The sequence below is a fragment of the Macaca fascicularis genome, chromosome X (genome assembly GCF_037993035.2).
Source record: "Macaca fascicularis isolate 582-1 chromosome X, T2T-MFA8v1.1".
In the NCBI taxonomy this organism is placed as follows: Eukaryota; Metazoa; Chordata; class Mammalia; order Primates; family Cercopithecidae; genus Macaca; species Macaca fascicularis.
In genome coordinates, this window is record NC_088395.1 from 142849600 (window position 1) to 142877020 (window position 27421).

The 27421-nt window shown below is 38.4% G+C and overlaps 1 protein-coding gene across 13 annotated transcripts in view; it reads right to left on the bottom strand.

The window, feature by feature from the left end:
• The window catches only part of ARHGEF6 (Rac/Cdc42 guanine nucleotide exchange factor 6), a 120077-nt gene that overhangs the window by 40372 nt on the left and 52284 nt on the right, over positions 1–27421 (bottom strand). For 12 of the 13 annotated variants that reach the window (XM_015444052.4, XM_045384101.3, XM_005594706.5 and 9 more), the window contains 3 exons: positions 11944–12038; positions 6959–7054; positions 5192–5314 (listed from right to left, as the gene is read on the bottom strand). In XM_015444052.4, the coding sequence (XP_015299538.2) occupies positions 5192–5314; positions 6959–7054; positions 11944–12038 (314 nt within the window). Of the gene's footprint in view, positions 1–5191; positions 5315–6958; positions 7055–11943; positions 12039–13318; positions 13462–27421 lie in introns of those variants that run through there. The other variant, XM_074029315.1, reaches the window with a different exon arrangement.

Here is a 27421-nt window from a genome sequence, read left to right on the forward strand (position 1 = left end):
GATGTGGCAAACTTCATTGGTGTATTATTTTAAGAATTTTCCCCAACCACTCCAACCTTTAGCAACCACCACTCTGATAATTTAGCAAGCATCAACGTTAAGAGAAAACTGTCCACTAACAAAAAGATTATAACTTGTTGAAGGCTCAGATGACCATTAGCATTTGTTATCAATAAAGTTTTGTTTTGTTTTGTTTTTGAAACGGAGTCTTGCTCTGTCACCCAGGCTGGAGTGAAGTGGCACGATCTCAGCTCACTGCAACCTCCACCTCCCAGGTTCAAGCGATTCTCCTGTCTCAGCCTCCTGAACAGCTGAGATTACAGGCATGCACCACCACGCCTGGCTAATTTTTGTATTTTTAGTAGAGACGGGGTTTCACCATGTTGACCAGGCTGGTCTCAAACCCCTGACCTCAAGTGATCTGCCCACCTCGGCCTCCCAAAGTGCTGGGATTACAGGCGTGAGCCACCACGCCCAGCCAATAAAGTATTCTTTAATTAAGGAATGTACCTTGGTTTTTTAGACATAATGTTATTGCACACTTAATAGACTACAGTAGAGTGTAAACACAACTTTTATATTCAGCTGGAAACCAAAAATTTAATGTGACTCACTTCATTGCAATATTCACTTCACTGTAGTGGTTTGGATCCAAATGCACAGTATCTCCAAGGTAGACATGTATCTGATAAGAATATAATATCCAGAATATATAAAAAACTGTTGCAACTCAACAATGAAAAGACAGCTAACTGAATTTTTTTTAATGAGCAAAAGATTTAAATAGACATATTCCCAAAGAAGACATTAAAATAGCCAATAAGCAAGATGAAAAGATGTGCAACATCATTAGCCATTAATAATAAGGAGTGACTGCTACTGGGGATGGGTTTTTCTGGAGCTAGGCAGTGGTGATGGCTACATAATCTTGTGAATATATTAAAAACCACTGAATTGCATAGTTTAACATCGTGAATTTTATGTTATGTAAATTATATATCAATAAAGAGACAAATAACTTGATTTAAAAACACGCTAAGGATCTGAATAGACATTTCTTTGAATGAAGGCATACGAACTTCCAGTAGGTACATGAAAGATGCTGTATTAGTCCATTTTCACACTGCTATAAAGATACTATCTGAGACTGGGTAATTTATAAACAAAAGAGGTTTAATCAACTCACAGTTCCACATGGCTGGGGAGGCCTCAGGAAACTTACAATCATGGTGGAAGGCGAAGGAAAGGCAAGTACTTCCTTCACAAGGTGGCAGGAAAGAGAGCAAGAGCGATGGGGGAAGAGCCCCTTATAAAACCATCAGATCTCGTGAGAACTCACTCACTATCATAAGAACAGCACGGGGGAAACCACCCCCATGATCCAATCACCTCCCACCTGGTCCCTCCCTCGACATGTAGGGTTGACAATTCAAGATGAGATTTGGGCGGGGACACAGAGCCAAACCATATCAGATGCTCAATATCATTATTCCTGAGGAAAATGCATATCAATCTCACCATGAGAAACTACTTCATATCCACTAATATGTCTATAATCAAAAAGACTGCCAATAACAAATGTTTGGTGAGGGTGTGTAGAAAATGAAACCCTCATACACAGATGGTGAGAAAATAAATTGGTGCAGTGACTTTCTTTTCTTGTTGTTGTTGTCGTTTTGTTTTGTTTTTTGTCTGAGACGGAGTCTTGCTCTGTCAAGTGAAGCCAAGGCAGGTGGATCATTTGAGGTCAGGAGTTCGAGATCAGCCTGGCCAACATGGTGAAACCTCATCTCTACAAAAATTAGCTGGATGTGGTGGTGCATGCCTGTAATCCCAGGTACTCTAGAGGCTGAGGCAGGAGAATCACTTGAACTTGGGAGGTGGAGGTTGCAGTTGCGCTCCAGCCTTGGTGACAGAGCAAGACTCTGTCAAAAAAAAGGAAAGGGAAGGGAAGGGAAAAGGGAAAAGGGAAAAGGGAAAAGGGAAGGGAAAGGGAAAGGGAAAGGAAAAGGGAAAGGAAAAGGAAAAGGAAAGGAAACTTTCTATTGCATAAGCTGGGTGGTAGATACACAGGTGCTCATTTTATTGTGATCCTTTAAATTTGCATTTATATTATTCTTTCTGTGGATAAAATATATATCTTAATAAAAGCATTTTTTAGAAGTCTGACAGACCCAGATTCTGGTTCAACCACTTAAGATTTCTGAGTTCTTGGGCACATTACTTAACCTAAGCCTTCCAATGTCTTATCTGTAAAGCAGAGATGGCAATAATAACAACTCCCTCATAGGCTTTTACATCATGTGCCTGGCACATGGTCAGTGCTATTATTAGCTAATGTCAGCTATAAGCAGTTGAGCCACTTGCCTAAAAATTCCAAGTTCATGACTTCTCTTTCTTTAAACTACAATTTCCATATTTGCTATTCCGTAAGAGTTCAAAATTTGATCAGAGGAATAAAACTGACCTTCAAACAGGACTTACTGCAATTCAACCTTTAAAATGTCCTTACATAACATCTTTGTAAAGCCAATAAATATCGCACCTTAATAAACCAGGACAAGAACCAAAATTTCTCAATGCCATCCCCATCACGCTACCAATGACTTTCTCCACAGAATTGGAAAAAACTACTTTAAAGTTCATATGGAACCAAAAAAGAGCCCACATTGCCAAGACAATCGTAAGCCAAAAGAACAAAGCTGGGGGCATCACGCTGACTTCAAACTATACTACAAGGCTACAGTAACCAAAACAGCATGGTACTGGTACCAAAACAGAGATATAGACCAATGGAACAGAACAGAGCCCTCAGAAATAATACCGCACATCTACAACCATATGATCTTTGACAAACCTGACAAAAACAAGAAATGGGGAAAGGATCCCCTATTTAATAAATGGTGCTGGGAAAATTGGCTAGCCATAAGTAGAAAGCTGAAACTGGATCCTTTCTTTGCTCCTTATATGAAAATTAATTCAAGATGGATTAGAGACTTAAATGTTAGACCTAAAACCATCAAAACCCTAGAAGAAAACCTAGGGAATACCATTCAGGACATAGGCATGGGCAAGGACTTCATGTCTAAAACACCAAAAGCAACGGCAACAAAAGCAAAAATTCACAAATGGGATCTAATTAAACTAAAGAGCTTCTGCACAGCAAAAGAAACTACCATCAGAGTGAACAGGCAACCTACAGAATGGGAGAAAATTTTTGCAATCTACCCATCTGACAAAGGCTGATATCTAGAATCTACAAAGAACTGAAACAAATTTACAAGAAAAAATCAAACGACCCCATCAAAAAGTGGATGAAGGATATGAACAGACACTTCTCAAAAGAAGACATTTATGCAGCCAACAGACATGAAAAAATGCTCACCATCACTCACCGTCGGAGAAATGCAAATCAAAACCACAATGAGATACCATCTCACACCAGTTAGAAAGGCGATCATTAAAAAGTCAGGAAACAACAGGTGCTGGAGAGGATGTGGAGAAACAGGAACACTTTTACACTGTTGGTGGGACTGTAAACTAGTTCAACCATTGTGGAAGCCAGTGTGGTAATTCCTCAAGGATCTAGAACTAGAAATACCATTTGACCCAGCCATCCCATTACCGGGGATATACCCGAAGGATTATAAGTCATGCTGCTATAAAGACACATGCACACGTATGTTTATTGCGGCACTATTCACAATAGCAAAGACTTGGAATCAACCTAAATGTCCATCAGTGACAGACTGGATTAAGAAAATGTGGCACATATGCACCATGGAATACTATGCAGCCATAAAAAAGGATGAGTTCTTGTCCTTTGTAGGGACATGGATGCAGCTGGAAACCATCATTCTCAGCAAACGATCGCAAGAACAGAAAACCAAACACCGCATGTTCTCATTCATAGGTGGGAATTGAACAATGAGAATACTTGGACACAGGAAGTGGGAAGAGGGGAGGGATAGCATTAGGAGATATATCTAATGTGAATGACGAATTAATGGGTGCAGCACACAACATGACACATGTATACATATGTAACAAACCTGCATGTTGTGCACATGTACCCTAGAACTTAAAGTATAATAATAAAAATAAAATAAAATAAAATAAAAATAAAGATTGTTGAGAAGAGTGACAAAAAAAAAATTTCTGTCATTTCTGGAGGTTGGTGTCAACTAATGTTCTAGCCTAGCTCTGGGAGCTCAAATCTAGGTCAGATTAAGAGAATATTCTTTTCAGTCTTGAACAGCTTCCAGAATCCATGTCCATTCTGCATCTTAGTCTCCAAGTTAAGTGAAGAGTCTCTATGTTGGACTTGCTTTTGTCCCACCTGGATTTCCAGCACATGACTTCAAAGGTAAAATTCTGTCATCAAGCCTACACTACAGTTTTCTGGCCCAGATGAATGTGTCAGTGAATGTGTCAGGGTTGGGTAGTCAGAAGCTAAAGATGAGCAAGACAGGTGTGGCACTTATCTAGGTCCCTTGCAAGGACTCATATTCTTAAAGGAGACACTATTCTATTGTTCATCATGAATCGGAAGCAACTTATAGTCATGTATAATTATTATCAGAGCCCTTTGCTTAAAGTATCTGTCACACAGCTCACACCTGCTTTGTAGCTAATCATTGCCTAAAACTTTCTCTACACAGACAAGGGAAGGCAAAAAGAGATGAACCTATGCAGTTTAGCTATGTGTCAGCAACTCAGATAAAACATTCACTGGGGCAAGGGAAAGCTAAACGATAGGCTCTAAATAGAATTTTGCTTCAGGAAAGCCCTCTCTGACCCTTTCTCCACATCCCACTAAGTTGATATCATGTTACTGCTGTCTCACAGAACCCTTTTAATTTACTGTTTCATAATACGACATGTTTATAACGTTTAATTTAATATCTGCATTTCCCTCAAGATTCTGTGCTCGATGAGGGGAGAGACCTCCTCCTCCTTGTTCATTCCTGTATCCCCATCAACCGGTACAGGGCCTTGCACATAGTAGGTGCTCAAGAATTTACTTGCTGGATTAATGGACAATCAATCCATGTAACAATGAATCAATTCCTGGCATCATGAACAGGGATAATCAAGAGTCCAACTGAAGACCTTGGATTTCCAAATGACGTGGTCCTAAGAAATGATCTCATTGTAAAATCACCTAGTTGGGGAAATGTTAACTATTTACCTGTGCTGAGTGAGTACATTTACAGCTGAAGGATGGTTTGCACAGTAAGCCAGATACATAGATTTAAAATGAGGCATGAGACTCAGTAGACAACCTCCTACTTTTTGCTGGTTTTCTGGAAACCTGTAAATAAAATGGACAAAACACAGAATGCAAAATAGGAAACAGGAGGCAAAGGAAGATTATTCCAATTATATCTGGCAGCATGAAAGCCTTCTGAATATTTTGCCAAGGTTAAAAGAGAAACTATATTATAACCATTTTACCCATGAAACTCATATTCTTGCCCACTGCTTTAAACTCTAGCCACCAAACGTAGTTCTAATACATAGAGTCAGATACTCACTTGGAATTAGTAGGTACGGTTGCTTGTTTGTTTTTAAGATGATTATTTTCAAATTTAGCTGGGTACACTAAAAATACTCTTGGTTAATTTATCTAAAGTTTGAGTACAGACAAAACTAATCAAATCCAAAAATGACATACCACAAAAGAATATTATGTAATCTTGGAGGCCTGGTGTTTGCTAGGCAGGGTGGCCTCAAAAGTTTTTAAATTAATGTTTTAAAGTATAAGCCACCTGTCTTCATTTGTAGAAAAATCAGAAAAGCATAATAAGAAAAATGAATTTCTCAGACTCCCACCATTTGGAGATACTGACTCTAAAAATGTTGACATATTTCTTGGGCTTTTTTCTAATGTTTCTCTATAAAATGGAAAACATAAGGATTATGAATCTAGTTTGCAATCTGCCCTTCTCGCTTAGTGAACATCTTTTCATATCAATAATCTAGATCCCTCTTGGTCCCTCAAGTCCCTTTAGTGTGGGCCCTCTCCATCTTTCTCCCTGGACAACCACCTCTGTCCCATTAAGCTTAAATAATAGGTAATCATCTCAGTTTCCCTGTAGAGATGAAAGCTGCCAACTTCTTCAAGATAAGCTACTTGAAAAATTAGTCTTTCTACAGAAACATGTTGCCTGATGATCATTATAGTTCACTCTGTAGTATGAAGTTAAACATCTGGACAATCTAGCTAACCATCAAAAATGTGTTGGTTCACATAAAGATATATTTTTCCTTCCCTCACTTTCTGTGTGTTTCAACTCTTAATATAATAGACACAGTATCAGGAGCAATTCAAAGAGACCAAATCTGTTAAACTGAATGAATCATTTGAATGACTTTTCCAAGTAATTTGCAATGTACAAAAGAAAATATGTAATCAGTGCCAGAGGTGTCATTCATGGTCAATTAAGACCTTATGTGTCTCCAGCGAGGGGATCATCACACACTGGGGCCTGTCGGGGAGTGGCGGGAAAGGGGAGAGAGAGCATTAGGACAAATACCTAATGCATGCGGGGCTTAAATCCTGGATGACGTGTTGATAGGTGCAGCAAACCACCACAGCACATGTATACCTATGTAACAAACCTGCACATTTAGCACATGTATCCCAGAACTTTAAGAAGCATTTAAAAAATTAAAAAGACCTTCTTTGTCTCTTATACTGACCAGAAACAGCAAACTCAGGTATTTTTAAATAAAGTCAAAAGTAATTTATGAGATACAGAATTCTAATACACAACTAGTGGTTTGACACTGTGAACACTGCCACCTAGTACATTGCCTATGTATTGCTACTTTGTTCAAAGCTGTAACAAATACCTAACTATGAAGTGCCCTTACCTAAGGCAACAGGTAAAAGGAAAACAAAACACAAACAGCAATGTTGCTGGCTATCCTATCAGAAATATGCCACACTTACTTTGAACATTCTTCCAAGGCTTGGCAGAGTGTCTGTTGAAATGTGCATACTTCCTCGAAGTTTCCCAGTAAAGACGTAACCTCCACAGTACTCAGACTGAAAAAAAAAATACAGTACTTGTAGTTATCTCTTCTAGTCTAGTTGGCGAATAGTTTGCAAACATATGGTAAATACAAGGGAAGTAATCCCTGTATTTTAACTTTTGCCTTTCAATTTACAACAATTCTATTGTCTTGGGCAACTTCTTAAGCTTCTCCCCTTGATTTTCTTTTATATAATAAGAATAATGATCCTAAAGAAAAGGAGTGGTCGTAAGGGACATTTAGGTCTTTTATAAAGCAAGGAGTAAATTAAAACAAGTGTTTAATACTGAAGTATATAAATAGATAAAAATACATCATAGCTATGAATAAGTGTAAAAAAACCCTTGAGTACCTTCCACTGGATGAACTGGAAAAGTAATTGAAAGACATTATATATGCTCATATAATACACAAGAAAAAATAGCAAAATCAACTTTCTCCTAAACTAAAATGCTCATATATCAATTAAAGGAAATCTTTATGAGATGAAGTAGGAGGGAAAAAATAGTATCGATTTGTTTGTTTTTAGAGTGGAGTGAAGTCAAATAAAGTTTTTAGAGTGGAGTGAAGTCAAATAAAGGCAAACTGAACCACTTTATCCAGGGCCTCTGTATGAAGAATGTTCTTATCCATTCCTCCCCTACCAAACAGTAAGTGATAATAATAACAAGAGCCAACACTCATAGAGCACTGAACACTTACACAAGCATTTTACAATTAAAATCTCATTTTAACCTTATAATAACTCTATAAGGTAGGTATTATGCCAGGGCTATTACCATTTTACAGGTGGGGAAACCCAGGCATAGAGAGGTTAAGCAAATCATCCAAAGCTACAATGCCAGGAAATGCCAAAGACAGAAATTGAACCAAAACATTCTAGCTGCAGAGTCCATGCTCTTAACCACTTTTTGGGAGAAAACGTTTCTGAAGATTTGCTTAAAAAGCCAAGTTTGGGCTGGGCGTGGTGGCTCACACCTGTAATCCCAGAACTTTGGGAGGCCGAGGCAGGTGGATCACTTGAAGCCAGGAGTTTGAAACCAGCCAGACTGACATGGTGAAACCCCATCTGTACTAAAAATACGAAAAATTAGTCGAGTGTGGTGGCAGGCGCCTGTAATTCCAGCTACTCGGGAGGCTGAGGCAGGAGAATCGCTTGAACCTAGGAGGCGGAGGTTGCAGTGAGCTGAGATCGTGCCACTGCACTCTAGGCTGGGTGACAGAGTAAGACTCTGTCACACACACACACACACACACACACACACACACACACACAAACGCCCTTGTCTGCCACATGTTCTTCTCCTGGAGTGTATGGTAATACTAGGCCGGGTGTGGTGGCTTACGCCTGAAATCCCAGCACTTTGGGAGACCAAGGCGGGCAGATCACTTGAGGTCAGGAGATCAAGACCAGCCTGGCCAATATGGTGAAATCCCATCACTACTAAAAATAGAAAATTAGCCATGCGTGATGGCCTATGCCTGTAGTCCCAGCTACTCAGGAGGCCGAGGCAGGAGAATCGCTTGAACCTGGGAAGCAGAGGTTGCAGTGAGCTGAGATCTCGCCACTGCACTCAAGCCTGGGGGACAGAGTGAGACTCCGTCTCAAAATATATATATGTATAATATATTATATATTTTATTTTTTTATTATATATTATATATTACATATATTAAATATATAATATATTATATATGTATATTATATATAGAAAATACCAGGGGAGTATTCCCAAGAGAATATTTTTTTGCTGACTAAGAAAGAAAGGGAAGAAGACCAAAACAAACATTACCAGTAACTCTGAGAGAATAAAAAACTGCTAGTTCCTCTGCTGTAATGCCATCCTGAATCACAAGCTGGAAAACCCCTATTCTAAAGTGAAACCTTTAGCCAACCAACTTCCCTCGTTGTTACTCTCTCAGAGCAGTGAGAACTTAAGTTGGGGCCTTATCTGAACCTGACTGGGGGCTTATCTGGCCCCTTCGCGATCAGATAATAGTCAGTCTGGTTTGCTCAAATCACTTTGGGGCCAACAAGACAGTCAGAAGTAATGGAAACTTACTATCACTGCATTCTGAATTCATTTAGGAACAGTACAGGTCTGACTCAGGTCTCTCACCTCCTCAGCCCTGACTCTTTTCCAAAGAACTCAAACAAACCAGTAAGAAAAAAAACAAATAATCCCATCAAAAAGTAGGCAAATGACATGAACACACACTTCTCAAAAGAAGACTTACAAATGGCCAAACAACATATGAAGAAATGCTCACTATCACTAATCATCAGGGAAATACAAATTAAAACCATGAGATACCACCTCCGCCCAGCCAGAATGGCCATTATTAAAAAGTCAACAATAATAGACGATGGCAGCCGGGTACAGTGGCTCACGCCTGTAATCCCAGCACTTTGGGAGGCCGAGGCAGGCAGATCACGAGGTCAGGAGATCAAGACCATCCTGGCTAACACAGTGAAACCCCGTCTCTACTAAAAAAATACAAAAAATTAGCCGGGCGTGGTGGCGGGAGGCTGAGACAGGAGAATGGCGTGAACCTGGGAGGCAGAGCTTGCAGTGAGCCGAGATCGCGCCACTGCACTTCAGCCTGGGCAACAGAGCGAGACTCCGTCTCAAAAAAATAAAAATAAATAAATAAAATTTTAAAAAATAGATGTTGGCGTAGATGTGGCGAAAAGGGAACACTTACACACTGCTGGTGGGAATGTAAATTAGTACAGCCTCTTTGGAAAACACTACAGAGTTTTCTCAAACCTAAAAGTAGATCTACCATTCCATCCAGCAATCTCACTACTGAGTATTTAGCCAAAGGAAAAGAACTCATTAAATCCTTGTATTGTTTTTTGATTGCTAATCAGTCCCTCCTTCATTTAAAATCTTACCATCTCCCCTCCCAGAGTTACCACTTCAGTTTCCATCTCCTCTGCCTGTCACTTCCAGAAAACAGAAAGCATGTTTCACTTGGCAGCAGGGGGCACAGTGGCTCCAGCCTGGCCACGTACTGGCTGTGTGATGGGCAAGGGAGTAAACTTGTCTGGACTTCAGCTTCTTCTCTATCCAATAGAGATAGTCATTTCTCCCAGGATACTAGACCCAATGATTTACTGATTTACTTCAGCTCTAAGAACTATGATTCACAGAACACTTCATATTTCACATGATAAGAATAAAAAATACTTTGTTTTTTGTTCTGTTTTGTTTTGTTTGAGATGGAATCTCACTCTGTCCCCCAGGCTGGAGTACAGTGGCACGAACTTGGTGCACTGCAACCTCTGCCTACCGAGTTCAAGCGATTCTCCTGCCTCAGCCTCCTGAGTAGCTGGGACTACAAGTGCGCACCACCATGCCGAGCTAATTTTGTATTTTTAGTAGAGATGGGGTTTCGCCATGTTGCCCAGGTTGGTCTTGAACTCCTGGCCTCAAGTGATCCACCGCCTTGGCCTCCCAAAGTGCTGGGATTACAGGCGTGAGCCAACGTGCCCAGCCAGCCACTGCGCCTGCCCCAAATAACACTTTGTTATGGATCATGTTTAAACTCTTACAACACAGGAATAGAAAATCTTTTCATACTGAAGTAGATTTCCATGGTGCCAGGAGAATAAACAAGTGGGAAATTTAGCAAGAAAAAAGACATTATAACTAAACAAGCATAATTTGGAAAAGGGGAGAATTTTTCTCACGATATTTTTTTCTTTTCTTTTTCTTTTGTCTGCTTGGTTTTTGTTGTTGTTGTTGTTGTTGTTTGTTTGTTTTCATATGGAGTCTTGCTCTGTCTCCCAAGCTGGAATGCAGATGTGATTTTGGTTCACTGCAGCCTCCGCCTCCCAGGTTCAAGCGATTTTCGTGCCTCAGCCTCCCAAGTAGCTGGGATTACAGGCTTGCACCACCAGGCTCAGCTAATTTGCTTTTGTATTTTTAGTAGAAACAAGGTTTCACCATGTTGGCCAGGCTGGTCTTGGACTCCTGACGTCAAGTGATCTGCCTGCCTCAGCCTCCCAAAGTGCTGGGATTTTGAGCCATCACACCTGGCCAAATTTCTCAAATACATTAACTTATTTAAGTTTGAAGCTGATAGTTTAGGCAACTGTTTATCAATAGTAAACTCTTTCCAAGGTAAAAAGAGAGGTTTTTGTTCTCCATTATATGGGCTGACTGGTAAATTTTCTATTTGATCATGATCTCTAGTGAAATTTAATTAATTAAAATAAAAACAAATAAATGCAGTTTACCACTATTTGTTAAATATGCTGTGCCTACGAGGATTTAAAAAAAATGGTCACTACTTTTCTTTCATGAAAACTGAAGCTTTCAATTCAGGCTTTACACAATCACTTCAGATTTCTAAGACCAGAGTAAGGTTTGAACATTTTGTCTTTAAAAACACTTTAGCATCTCTTTATCATTCACATTTGCCTGGGTGAAATAATGGCTTGAATAGTTCTTATGAGCATTCACAAAATGCCATACTCTTTCCATTCTCAGAGCATGGGAAAGAAGTTCTGCCCTGGCAAACAAAGGTCAGAGTGAGCATGAGAATTTCCAGTTGATGTGCTTTCTGAATAAAAGAACCAGGGAATTCTTTTCCTATAAGGTAAAACCAGGCACATCACTTTTTTTTTTTAATGTACAAGATAAAAACTGTGACAGTAAGAAACACAGATCTGCTCATTCCTTTCACAGCCAGAAGAGCAAGAAAGCCAAGCTCTCCAAAAGCAACATCTTGCATAATTTCTATTGCCTTGACCATGTTCTTGGCAACCTGTGATCTGTGGAAATTCTTCTAAAGGGCAAAATCAATTATTCAGTGACTGACATACGAATAATGAATCCATATGCTGACATTATGTTGCTTTACTTAGTGAGGGGTTTAAAATAAACATCTTACTTGTTATTGGACTGCAGGGGTCTTAAGTAAGTAACAAGAAGAGACTGAAGTTCTTTAGCATATTCTTTTTCAGTGTCCAGGATGTTCTGTAACACCTATGAAAAAAAAAAAGTCAATATATTATAATCATCAAAATAGTCTAAGGCAAAATGTAGCTTTGATCTTTTAACCAAGTTACTAGGAAGAGAAAAGGTCCTATTTACTCAGGCTACCATTGCAAGCAAAGAACACAAAATCTGAATGCGCTTTCTTTCAATCTAGCAAACTACTTTAATTATTGCATGACAACTGGTTATATTGCACAATTCATATGAATAAAATTTTTCAGTTACCCATAACTGAATGGGCCTTGCCATTTACACAGTACTGCTTGGTTATTTATTTATTGTCGAGACAGGATCTCTCTATGTTGCCCAGGGTGGTCTCAAACTCCTGGTCTCGAAGAATCCTCCTGCCTCAGCCTTCCAAAGTGCTGGGATTACAGGTGTGAGCCCACATCAAACCCCACAGTACTGTTTAAAATGTTTTCGTGTGCTGTAAATCATTTTATCCTCAGGAAGTTCTCAGTTAGTTAACAAAGAATCATTACTCCTCTTTTATGGAGGAGAAAATTGAGGCCAGCTACCTTAGACACAGAGACTTAATGTCAGTATAATTTAAGGATCACTGTGATATCAAACATCACAAGAGATTTTTGTTTAAGTTATGTTTGTGATAAGACCTTTAGGGAATAAAATCTGAGGATACAGTGAATTTTTAAGCAGAGTTAAAACTAGTCTTTTATTAAAGGCAGAAGGTGCTACCATGAACAATTCAAAGAACAAAGTAGGCTGAAGTGTGAGAAATTTAACAAGAGAAATAAAAATTATCATTATTATTAATCATGTAATTAAAATCCTATAGGCAAAACAACCAATATGGGGGTTCACAATTTCTCTTCCCCCACCAGTTCTAGGGTCATGTCACAACCCATTTCCAAGCCTCTTCTGGTGGCAGGTTAAACCTTCATTTAATACCTAATGTAAATGACGGGTTGATGGGTGCGGTGCAGTGGGCCAGCATGGCACATGTATACCTATGTAACGAGCCTGTACGTTGTACACATGTACCCTAGAACTTAAAGCATAATACTTTTAAAAACCTTCATTTAAGCTCTTAGAGACAACCCAGTTAACATTCTGGTATAATTTTCTTTCATATATTCTAATTCATTCAACAAAATCGACTGAGTGCCTACTCTGCCAACTGCTGTGCTGCCCACAGGGAGTTTATACTGTATTTGCAGAGACATTAAACAGAGAGTTACAATACGGAGTGAAGTCTCCTTAACTAGGAGAAGTGTATTAGCCTACCAATATGCCAGCCATATACTCACAAGACAATGCATGATGATCTGCTTTTGAAAGGTGGAATGGTCAAAACAAGTGGAGATCCTGGTAACCGTGGGTTTTCTGGGAAACAACTGGAGTGCAGGGTGGTAGTTCTGACTCTGCTGCTGACTGAGAGGTTGCTTCAGTTTAAAACTTTGCTTACATCATCTCAGATTATGATATTGCATCTACCTTGGGGACCATTATGAAGATGTAGTGACACACTGTACAGATAGGTGCTGGGTAAGTGGGAAACAGACCTACCAATTTAAAGGGTTAAAAAAGGGTTTCTCAGTAGCAACATTATTAACATTTCAAACCAGATAATTCTTTGTTGTGACGGAATGCCCATATCATTGCCATGACATTGCCAAATGTCACCTGAAAGGCAATATTGCCCCTAGTTGAGAATCACTGGCTTAGAAGAACACAGGATGGCTTCAAAAGCTCGGGGTTAAATTGCAGCCCCTATACCGAGCCACTCATGTCTACTTTCAGTTCCTCTATTCCTCAGAAACTACCCTCTAAAAGTGTAAATGCAGGGTTCTGGAGGTATTGATGTTCTCAGAAATTAACCCAGTAATGGAATAGAAATATTCCCCTCCATAGAAAGTCCAAGCGCGAGAATGGAAATTAGAAACTACTTTGAGATGAATGAAAATGAAAACACAACATACAAAACCTCACAGGGTGCAGTTAAACAGTGCTTAAAGGAAACTATATATTTATAAATGCCTATTTTAAAAAAGAAAAAAAGACTTTCGTTTTTCAGTCTGACATGTAAGGAGCTTAGAAGTCATTACTCCATCGTAACAGGAAGTAAATAGCTAAACAAACTGAAATAAACCATCGTTTTCTCTTAAATCTGTCAGAAAAGTGAGGTCACAGGGAAAACTGCTACTCTAAAAATTGGGGAAACAGACAGGCAGATAAAGAGAATCACAAATCACCAGAGCAGAGAGGTTCACAAGCAGAAGCCTCCACAGGAACCAGCACTAGGATAGAAAAACCTACACTGTAATTGACAAACTTCTGGGGGCTCCGGATGCACAAGTCTGAGAGTTAGGAACTCCAGGGGGGCAATATTAAGACAGCACACCCACAGTTTTGTGAGTTTAAGCTCCAGGTTCTCTCAGTGAAGATTAGAGGAAAATACCCTCATGCTTCAGGCAGAGGGAGGGAAAAAGTTGCCTTTTTGAATATGCCAGAGCACTCTCTTCTTCTTAACGAGGTCTGCCCTCAGGAGAAACTATTTTACCAGAGCATAACCTACTTTTTGTTTGTTTGTTTGCTTTGTTTCTTTCTGTTTTTATTTTTTGAGACGCAGTTTCACTTTTGTTGCCCAGGCTGGAGTGCAATGGTGGGATCTCGGGTCACTGCAACCTCCGCCTCCTGGGTTCAAGCCATTCTCCTGCTTCAGCCTCCCTAGTAGCTGGGATTACAGGCATGCGCCACCACGCCCAGCTAATTTTGTATTTTTAGTAGAGACAGGGTTTCACCATGTTGGTCAGGCTGGTTTCGAACCTCTGACCTCAGGTGATTCGCCTGCCTCGGCCTCCCAAAGTGCTGGGATTACAGGCATGAGCCACTGCGCCCGGCCCAAGCATAACCTATTGAAGTTTTATCAAATACTAACTGTTATGGGAGAAGGTCAATAAGCAACTCCAGCCAGCTCTAGCCTTCCACATGGGGTAAGGAAGATAACCCAACTCCAGTCCTTTCTAGTCATCCTGTCCCACCTAAGGGGGAGAACTAGGAAGCACTGGTGAAGTTCATGGTCCAAGGACACAAGCTCATTAAAAACCAAGACCTAATCATGAAAATTTAGAATGCTTCCCCTCCTTCTACACCTTACCACTACATTACTAAAGGATTATTTGCCACAGTTCCTTTACCCAGTACATCATGTCAGGCTTCCAACAACAATTTACAAGGCATATTAAAAGGCAAAAAATACAGTATGAAGAGACAAAGCAAGCACCAGAACTCAAGTCAGATAACACAGGAATGTTAGAATTATCAGACCAGTGTTTTTAAGTAACTGTGATTAATATACTAAGGACTCTAACAGAAAAAGTAGACAACATGCAGGAATACATGGACATTATAAGCAGAGAGACAGACATTCTAAGAAAGAATCAAAAAGCAATGCTAGAGATTAAAAACACTGTAACAGAAATGAAGAATGCCTGCCCATGATAGGCTCCATAGTGGTCTGGGCATGGCTGAGGAAAGAATCTTTGAGCTTGAGAATATGTCAATAGAAACTGCTACAACCAAAAAGCAAAGAGAAAAAAGATTGGGGGGAAAAATACAGAAGAGAATACAAAAGAACTGTGGAACAACTACAAAAGGTGCAACATTCGCGTAATGTGGAAATATCAGGAGAGGAAAGAGAAAATAATTGAAACAATAATGGTTGAAAATTTACTCAAAATTAGTTAGACACCAAATCACAAATCCAGGAAGCTCAGAGACCAAGTAGGATAAATGCAAAACAAAATTCTAAGCGTATGATATTCAAACTCCAGAAAATCAAAAATAAAGAAAAAATTCTTGAAAGAAGCCACGGGAAACAAAGTTTATCTATACGTGAGTTCAAATGAAAGTTACATCTGACCTCTCCTCAGAAACAATGCAAGCAAGAGGCGAGTGGAGTGAAATATTTAAAGTGTTGAGAGAAAAACCCACTAACCTTGAGTTCTGTATCTTGTGAAATTATCCTTCAAAGCGAAAGACAAATCAAGACTTTCAGACAAACAAAAACTGAGGGGAAGTGTCACCATTAGACCTGCCTTGCAAGAAATGTTAAAAGAAGTTCTTCACAGAGAAGAAAAACAATATAGGTCAGAAATTTGGATCTACATAAAGAAGGAAAGAATATTAGAGAAGGGATAAGCAAAGATAAAATAAAAACTTTTTTTCTTATTTTTAATTGACCTAATAGATAACAGTTTATTCAAAATAATAATAGCAGCAATGTATTTGATTATGTGTGTGTATATACTAATGTGTATTTATGTGTAAGTAAAATGAATGACAGCAATCATACAAGGGATGGGAGGTAATCATTAGGAATACTATGTTATTATAAGGTACTTGCACTACCTGTGAATATAGTGTATATCTTTGTATAGTATTATATGAAAGCGAACTTGGACTAGCTATAAAGGCATAGAGCAACCACTAAAAATGTTTATTTAAAGAAATATAATTGATATGTGAAAAAACAGAAATGGACTCATATAAAATGCTCAATTAAAACAAAAAGCAAAAAAATGTGGAAGACAAAAAGCGAACAACGAAAAGGGCAACAAATAGAAAACAGTAACAAGTATGATAGGCATTAATCCACCTATATCAATAATCACTTTAAATGTCAGTGGTCTAAATGTACCAATGAAAAGACAGACATTTTCAGAGTGAATCAAAAAATAAGACCCAACCATATGCTGTTAATAAGAAATTCAATTTAAATATAAAGACATTTATAAATTAAAAATAAAGGGATGAAAAAGGAGGTATCATGTTCATACTAATCAAAAGAAAGCTGGAGTGGCTATGTTAATTTTAGACAGAGCAAACATTAGAGCACGAAAAATTATCAGGAATAGAAAGAGCCATTACATAATAATAAAGAAGTCAGTTCTCCAACAAGACATAACAGTCCTTAATATGCATGTGCCTAAAAACAGAATCAAAATACACGGGGCACAACTTTTATAATCAAATGAAAACTCTTCCATCAAAGTTGTGGTGGAAATGTTCTCCCTTCAATCAATAATTTAAAAAAAAGGAACACTCTAGTTCCTTGTCAGTGCAAATGACAATAAATTTGCTTACTTAACCTACTCTCATTCAAAGATCAGGTGAATAAAGTATATTGATAAATCTGAGAGTATATTGATATATCTAACTTCCCAAAGAATAACAATAACAATTATGAAAAACTGTTAAATAATTTATACAAATTTCTTTATGCATAGCGTTTTAGAACTTTTAGTATGATAAGTATATTTTGAAACTCTAAGCAGGGCCAATATGATACTGTGTTTTTCAAACATATGCGACAATGGCATCATGTATTTTTTAGGCATTTTATACACATTGGTACTTGCTAATTGCTATTCCAAGAAATGAGCAAAAGAAATGAACAAAAGAAACATTTTCTTTGGCTGAGTTATATTTTCATATTATGCCTTTCAGTGAGTACTGACATTAGAAGCAGCTATATGAAAGGCCATTATAGTTGTAAACTATTGTTGTAAACTATAGTTAAAGACATTGTCCAGTATGTTGATTGGCATTCTTGGAGTAAATTCCTCCTGTGATTTAATACTCGGTAAAAAAAAAAAAAAAATGTGAGGCAAAAACTGCTAAAACTTCAAGTAGAAATAGATAAATCTATTATAGTTGAGACTTCACTACCCCTCTATCAGAAATGGAGAGATCCAGCAAGCAGAAAATCAGTAAGCACATACTAGAACTCAATAGTACCATCAAGCAACTGGATATAGTTGGCATCTATCGACTACTTCATCCAACAACAGCAGATTACATATTTTTCTCAAGCCTACATGAAACATTCCTCAAGATAGACCACATTATGATCCATAAAACCCACCTTAGCAAATTTAAAAGAATAGAAATCATGCAATCTATGATCTCAGACGACAATGTAATCAAACTAGAAATCAATAGCAGGAAAATACTTGGAGATTAAACAACACATCTCAAAATAACACATTTCTTTTCTAAAACTATATTTCAAAAGAAATTTTAAAATATTTTGTACTAAATGGAAATGAAAGTATAACTTATTAAAATTTGTGGAATGCAGTGAAAGCAGTGCTTGTGGGGAAATTTATAGCACTGAATGCATATATTAGAAAAGAAGAAAGATCTAAAATAAACAACCTAAACTTTCACCTTAGGAAACAACAAAAAGAAGAGCAAACTAAACCTAAAGCACACAGAAGAAAAGAAATAATAAAAATTAGGGCAGAAATCAATGAGATTGAAAACAGAAAATCAGTAGAGGAAATCAATAAAACCAAAAGCTGGCTCTTTGAAAAGATCAATAAAATTGGTGAACTTCATTGAAAAAAAGAGAGAAGATACAAACTGTTAATATCAGAAATGAAATGTCAGGATATCACTAGAGATCCCATGGAAATTAAAATAATGTTAAAGGAATATTATGAATAACTCTGCCTACAAATTTGATAACCTAGATTAAATGGAGTTTTTTAAAGATACAGTCTGCCAACACTCACAAGAGAAGAAACAGATAATCTGAATAGGCCTACATCTAGTAAAGAAAATGAATTGGTAATTAACATCCTTCCAAAACAGAAAGCATTAAGCCCAGATAGGTTCACTGGTAAATTCTACTAAACATTTAAGGAAGAAATTATATCAATTCTTTACAATCTCTTCCAGAACATAGAAACACAGAGAATACATACTTCCTAACTCATTTTATGAAGCCAGAATTACCCCAATACCCAAACCAAAGACATTACAAGAAAACTGCAAACCAGTATCTCTAATGCATATAGTTACAAAAATCATCAATAAAATATTAGCAAATAAAATCCAGCAATAGATAAAAGGAATGCTACAACACAGCCAAGTGTAGTTTAACAAAGTATGCAAGACTAGTTCAACATTCCAAAAAATCACTAATGTAATCTATCACATCAACAGGCTAGAGAAGGAAAATCACATGATCATATCAACAGATGCAGAAAAGGCATTTGACAATATACAACATCCATTCATGATTTTTTTTTAGTTCTCAAAAAACTAGGAATAGTTTCTCAACTTGATAAAGAACAGCTATGAAAAAAATAAGAGAAAAAAGAAAATGAAAAACCAACCAACAAACAAAAAAATCCCCGACATCTAACATTATACTTAATGGTAAGAAGCCAGATGCTTTCCTACTAAGATTAGGAACAAAACAAGAATGTTCCCCTCACACCATTCCTTTTCAACATCATATTGAATGTCCTAGCTAACGCAATAAGACAAGAAAAAAATAAAAGGTATACACATTGGGAAGAAAGCAATAAAACTGTCTTTATTTGCAGATAACATGATTGTATATGTAGAAAATCTGAATAAATCAAAAAAATTTCTGGAGCTAATGAGTGATTATAACATGGTGGCAAGATGCAAAGTCAATACACAAATGTCAATCATTTTCCTTTATATCAGCAATAAACAATTAAAATCTGAAACAAAAAAACATAATATCATTTAGATTAGCACCCCTAAAAATGAAATACTTAGGTATAAATCTAAGAAAATACGTACAAGATCTATATAAAGAAAACTACAAAACTCTGGTAAAAGAAATCAAAGAACTAAATAAATGGGGAGATACCCTATATTAATGGCTAGAAAGACTCAGTATTATCAAGATGTCAGTTATTTCCAACTTGATCTATAGATTCAACATAATTCCAATCACAATCTCAGTAAGTTATTTTTTGAATATTGACAGATTCAAATTCCAAAAATAAAAATAAAATCAGTATGTTAATATCTTCACTCCCATGTTCATTCCAGCATTATTCATGATAGCCAAAACATGAAATCAGCAGATGCATGGACAGAGAAAATGTGGTATAAAAACACAATGGAGGCTGGGCATGGTGGCTCATGCCTATAACCCCAGCACTTTGGGAGGCTGGGGAGAACAGATTGCTTGAGCTCAAGAGTTCGAGACCAGCCTCAGCAACATGGTGAGGCCCTGTCTCTATAAAAAACTAAAAAATTAGCCAGGTGTGGTGGTGCACACCTGTAGCCCCAGCTACTTGGGAGGCTGAGGTGGAAGGATCACTTGAGTCCAGGGGCAGAGGTTGCAGTGAGCCAGGATCACACCACTGCACTCCAGTCTGAGTGACAGAGCAAGACCCTCAAACAAAACAAAACTCAATGGAATACTATTATACAAATAATATTTGTTTTGTCTCAAAACAAAACAAAACACAATGGAATACTATTCAATCATTAAAAAGACGAAAATCCTGCCATTTGCAACAACATGGATCAACCTAGAAGACATTATGTTAAGTGAAATAAGTCAGTCACAGTAAGAAAAATACCACATGATCTCATCATATATGTAATCTTAAAAAGTTGATCTCATAGAACTAGAGAATAGAATGGTGGTTACAAGGGGCTGCAGCAGTTGGGGGACCTGGTTGGGATGATGTTGATCAAAGGATATGAAATATCTGTTAGAAGGAATAAGTTCAAGAGAGCTCTCGTACAACATTGTGACTATAGTAAATAACAATATATTGTACTCTTAAAAAATGCCTAGAGAGGGAATGTTAATTGTTCTTACCACAAAAATGATAACTATGTGAGGTAATATGTGTGTTAATTAGCTAGCTTTAGTCATTCCACAATGACTAAACATGACAGAACATCATGTTGTACACAATTAATACATATAATTTTATCTGCCAATTATAAAAAAGACCATTCAATGGGGAGAGAACATTTTTTTCCAACAAATGGTGCTGAGAAAACTAGATATTCACATGCAAAAGAAAAAATTTACACCCGTACCTCATATTATATACAAAAATTAACTCAAAATGGATTTCAGAGTTAAATCTACAAAAGTCTTAAAGTAAACAGAGGAAGAAATCTTCATGACTTTCAATTTGGCAATGGATTCTTGGGTGACACTAAAAGCATAACAAAACAAAAATAAGTAAATTGAAATTCATCAAAATTAAAAATTTTTGTGTGTGAAATGACATTATCAAGAAAGTGAAAAGACAACTCATAGAATGGAAGAAATATTTGCAAATCATATATCTGATAAGAGTCTAGTATCCACAATATATATAGAACTATTACAACTCAACAATAAAAATAATCAATTAAAGTTGGCAAAGAATTTGAATAGAAATTTCTCCAAAGAAGATATACAAATGGCCAATAAACATACCCAACGTCATTAACTATTAGGAAAATGCTAATCAAAACCACAATGAGATACTACTTGATACTCAATAGGGTGGTTATATTACAAAGAAAAAAACAGATAATAACAAGTGTTGGTGAGGATATAGAGAAACTGAAACTCTTACAATTGTTGGTAAGAATGTAAAATGGTACTGCTACTGTGATAAACAGTTTGGCCGTTCCTCAGAAAGTCAGACACAAAGTTACCACGTGACCCAGCAATTCTACTCCTAAAGAAGTGAAAACATATGTCCACACAATAATTTGTACATGAATGTTCACGGCAGCATTTTTAAAAATAACCAAAAAGTGCCGGGCACAGTGGCTCAAGCCTGTAATCCCAGCACTTTGGTAGGCAGAGGCGGGTGGATCACGAGGTCAGGAGATCAAGACCATCCTGGCTAACACAGTGAAACCCTGTCTCTACTAAAAATACAAAAAATTAGCCGGGCATGGTGGCAGCGGGTGCCTGTAGTCCCAGCTACTCGGGAGGCTGAGGCAGGAGAATGGCGTGAACCCAGGAGGCAGAGCTTGCAGTGAGCCGAGATAGCGCCACTGCACTCCAGCCTGGGCGACAGAGACTCCGTCTCAAAAAAAAAAAAAAAAAAAAGTCCATCAACTGACAAATGGATAAATAAAAGCTGGTCTAACCATACAATAGAATATTACTTAGCTATAAAATGAAAGAAGTACTGATACATTCTACAACATGGATGAACCTTGAAAATACTATGCTAAGTGAAAGAAATCAAACACAAAATATCACATATTATAGAATTCCATGTATGTAAAACTTCCAGAATAGGCAAAATCCATACAGACAGAAAGTAGATTAGTGGTTGCCAAGGGCTGAAGGGAATGGGAAATGGGAAGTGACTGATAATTGATAGAAGGTTTTTTGCTGGGGTGATAACAATGTTATGAAATTAGATGAGACAGTGGCGATCATTGTGCAACTCTGTGAATACACTAATAACAGTGAATTATACACTTTAAAATGGTGAATTTTATGCTATGTGAATTATACCTCAATAAAGCTATTATTTAAAAACAAAGCACAAATTTCTCACCTGTCAATAAAAACTCTTCTGTTTTTTCTCTGACTCCAAGTCCTTATCCAGGGTCATGGCCCTCAATACTCAAGCTTGTTCATCATGATAGCTCTTTGTCCATCTGGGTTGTTGTTCACTGCAGTTCCTCAAGTAATCACTTATACTCAGCACTGATATTCATTTTTTTAATTCATAGAAATAGAGATAAATGCACTAGAATTCAACAGTACTATAGTTTATTAAGTAAAAAGGAGGAGGTAAGGCTCATATGCACATTTATTTAAAATATTTATTTGGGCCAGGCAGAGTGGCTCACGCCTGTAATTACAGCACTTTTGGAGGCTGAGGCAGGCAGATCACTTGAGGCCAGAAGTTTGAGAACAGCCTGGCCAACATGGTGAAACCCCCATCTCTACTGAAAATATAAAAATTAGCTGGGCATGGTGGCACATGCCTGTAATCCCAGCTACTTAGAAGGCTGAGGCAGAAAGATTGCTTTAACCTGGGAGGTGGAGGTTGCAGTGAGCCCAAATCAAATCGCGCCACTGCACTTCAGCTGGGTGAAAGAGGGAGGGTCTGTCTCAAAAAATATAAAAATAAAAATAAAATATTTACTTGGTTATCTATAGTATTGGTGTTGGGAATCAAAAAGGATGGGGCCCTCTTATATTTGGGAGGGAATTAAGTCTTCTAATCTTTTTGTTCACTCTTTTCTTTTCTTTCCTTTTCTTTTCAGACAGAGTCTCACTCTGTTGCCCAAGCTGGAGTGCAGTGGCACAATCTCGGCTCAGTGCAGCCTCTGCCTCCTGAGTTCCAGTGATTGTTCTGTGGCGCTATCTTGGCTCACTGCAGTGTTGGTCTCCCAGACTCAAATGATCCTCCTGCCTCAGCCTCCCAAGTAGCTCGGCCTACAAGCACAAGCCACCATGCCCAGCTAATTTTTAATTTTTTGTTGAGACGGAGTCTCACTATGTTGCCCAGGCTGGTCTTGAATTCCTGGGCTCAAACTGTCCTCCTGCCTCTGCCTGCCAAAGTTCTGGGATTACAGGCATGAGTAACCATGCCCAGCTGTCACCCTCCCTTAAAGCACTGTCGTATATAACTGTCATAGTCCCTGAATTATAATATCTGTTGAAATAAAGGAAAACAACAGCAAACAGTCATAGCTTGAAGGGAATTTTTTAAATTAGTAAAATCATAGATATTATTTTCATCATAAAATGTGATTTTTAAAACAAACACTACTTTAATTCCATTGTTTATATAATTCACTCTCCTTCTCCGCCATTGAAAGAGCCTTAATATTTCAATTCCCTTTAAAATGCTATCATATGGGGCTCTTGTACATGAAATTGCTAAGATTCTTCAAGAAAGATGCCAAGTGTCCTGCTCCAGTGGGTTTATTTGCTAGGTGAGGCAACAGACTTTCTAGGAGACCCATCTCTGCTGGAACCACTGGCATAGGACAGTTACTTCCCATGGGAGGGAGGCACACAGACACTTCCTGCTGCCTTGGAGTGAGATCTGGAGAGCTAAATGGAAATATACATTAAACTCCTATGACTGCAAGTTTTGAGAGTGGCAGAATGGACTTTACAAAATTAACATGACAAAAGTGGTTAATAAGTCTTTTTATCAAATTATGCCCCCCTCCCCCCCCAAAAAAATGCATGTGAGTAGTAATATACTAAACAGAACTTCTCTTGCTGTGGCTGGATGAGCAGGAATGCTCATCAGGGTGGATGTTTGGGATTCCTTCCCAAAGTCACTCGGAACTGTATTGCTTTCTTCAATCTCAAAATATCAACTGATGAACTTCTGAGACTGGTTCTTTATTTTTCAGGCCACAGGGCATCTAATGTAAAAGGATAAGAAGGGAAGCAGACAGAGAAGGCTATGTGCTCCCAAACAGAAGGCCTCAGTGGTGAGTCAGAAGGCAAGGAGTTTGGCAGGCCAAGCAACTTCAGAGCAGTACAATTTGATCTGATGAAATCCATTCGAACTCACTAAAATAGACTCTGTCCAGACACTGCCTTTGCCTCCCTGACTCTGTCTTCCCAAGGACAACTGGGCATCCTTTTGCTCAACCAACCTTTGCCTGAATTCAGAATAAAATAGATAGTGAGAAACCATAGGAAAAAAAAAGGTGGAGGCCTTTGCTACCGCCATCCTGGGCTATTGATTTTCCAGTAAAACACATTTCCTACATTTCCTGGAGAGGCTTTAGAGTGAGTTCATTTGTATAACTACGTTTTCCAAAGGGAAGGAGTCATAAAAGTATAAAGAAATTATTTTAAGAAACTAAAATGCATAAACAATGGCTGAAAATAGAGATATCTCCAATGATAAAGGAGTCTATAATGGTCTCAGGAAACCTTAAATCAAAGCAAAATTATTACATTATAGGAATTCTGAGATAATTACGATGCCTATGAAAATGAGCTAACATTGGTGAAGTTCTTTGAGAACAAAAAGAGCAATATATTATAATATTTATGTCATATTTGATTTATATGCCAGTAGAACCGCCTGCAGTGATTGATTCCGCACGCCCAGGTCCTTGGCTTTCACAAAACAAGCAGCACTAGTCCCCATTATCCACAGACAGATTCACGAACTCCCTAGGATCCTGTCACTTCCTCCACCTCCAGCCCTCGAATGGAAGAGTAAGATGGGAAGAGGGTAAGAAAGAAGTAAGAGCGGATATGGAAAAGAGAATCAATGGATATATGTGTAAGGTAGTTTAGGCTAGTAGAATTGAAAAGGTGAGTGAGCACTAGAAAGGTAGAAAAATCCAGGGTGGGAGTGAGAGGGTAGATAGATGAGTGAGAGAGAAAATGAGGGTGAGCAGAAAACGGGAAGCTACAGCAAAGGTTACCCGAAGCTTCCTAGGATTTTTGTAATGTAACATGCCACAGCCTTCCTCCCACCTTTTCTACCGCAGGCAAGTTCTATAAAACATGCCCTTAAGGCATCTACCATATGTTACATAAAGTAGAAGAAAGCAAGAACAAAATAAATTACATTGGTCCTTAGTGATTATATTTTCCTACCTGGATGTGGGGAAATACCATCTTTCACTCTGCACACAGATGCTCATCCCCAGAGTTGAATATTAAGATTACTGTGAGTCTGGCCTATTTGTGACAGCACAAAGGACAGCTTTATTAAGTGTGCTGCAATAGTTGCAGTGAATAAAGAATGTCATCTTACAAGGGACATTTGGATGGGAGAAGAAGAGAGTGCAGTCCACTCTGTGACCTGCAGGGACTAATTACAGACAGGCACACTCTTGCCAGGGAGAATCTGCTCATATAGCTCCCCCTGTCTGAATAAACTTTCAGCTCTTCTCTGCTTGTCTAACTTCCGACCTTCCTCCAAGATTTGCCTTGAATCCTACATCCTCCATTCAACCTTTTCCTTGATTGGTTCTCATATTTTAGGTGAAGTGAGCATCAGAGCCACCTGTGCATTAAGGGGAAGTGGTTAAGGAAGGAGTGGGAGGAGTTGTTAAAAATGCTATTTCCTGGAATCAACAGCCAGAGAATTTGATGTAGCAAGTCAGGTGTGTGGCCCAGATGTCTGCAGTTTCTTTCTTTCTTTCTTCTTTCTCTTTTCTTTTCTTTTCTCTTCTTTTTCTTTCTTTCTTTCTTTTTCTTTTTCTTTCTCTCTTTCTTTCTCTTTCTTTCTCCTTCTTTCTCTCTCTCTCCTGTCTTTCTTTCCTTCCTTCTTTCTTTTTCAAGACAGAGTCTCACTTTGTCACCCAGGCTGGAGTGCAATGGTGCAATCTCGGCTCATTGCAACGTCTGCCTCCCAGGTTCAAGCAATTCTCCTGCCTCAGTCTCCCACGTAGCTGGGATTACAGGCCCGGGCCACCACGCCCAGCTAATTTTTGTATTTTTTTGTAGAGACAGGGTATCGCCATGTTGGCCAGGCTGGTCTCGAACTCCTGACCTCAAGTGATCCACCCGCCTTGGCCTCCCAAGGTGCTGGGATTACAAGCGTGAGCCACCACACCCATATGTCTGTAGTTTTAACAAGTTCCCCAGGTGCCTCCGAGACAAAGGATCCCAACTGCATTTTGAAAAACCCATCTTACAACACTTTACAACCTTACATCATTCTCTACCATGTGGCTTACACTATCATGTTTGTCCTGCCCTCCCAATGAGACCATGGGTGCCAAGACCTAAGTGCTGCATACAAATAAAGCCTCACAACCAAGCTGCATCAATTCCTTTCTCTGATTTTTACTTTTTAAATCTTCCTGGTATATAACATTAAGTTACAATGAGCAAAGAAAGACAATGGGCAGAAGAAGATTATCAGAAAAAATAATTAATAGTGAGAGAAGTTTAACATATGGCAGCAATAATTGAGGACAATTAAGGAACCAAGGTCGGGGCAGTAAAAGCTTTATCTGGACTGCCATGACTCTCAAGGATGCTAAGTTCCTATTCAACAGGCCAGGAGTGGCCAAGTCTCAGTTACCCATATTAAACATGCCTAGTGGCAGGTGTGGGTCTGAGCTGGGTGCCACAGCCACCTTGGTCACAATGGACAACTACTTAACATTTCAAAATTGACATGACACCAGAATTGCATCAAGGCCTAAATGGGGCTGAAATCAGCAGATAATCCCTTAGAAACTTGAAAAGGGGGAGAATATGTCTGCAGATTTACAAATTCCCAGAGGTCTCTATCCTGCCCAAGTTCACAGGATGTGATGATTAATTGTATGTGTCGACCCAAGTTGTAATCCTGTAAACTTGGGCAGGATAGACAGGGTGCCCAGATATTTCGCTAAACATTATTTCTGCGTATGTCTGTAAGGGTTTTCCAGATGAGATTAGCATTTAAATTGGTAGATGGAGTAAAGCAGATTGCCTCCCTATTGTGAGTGGGCTTCATCCAATCTGCTAAGGACCTGAATAGAACAAAAAGGTAGAAGAAGGGAGAATTTGCTTTCTCTGTCTGCCTATTTGAGCTAGAAAATTGATCTTCTCCTGACCTCAGAGTGAAATTAACACTATCAGCTCTCTGGTTCCCAGGCCTTTGGACTTG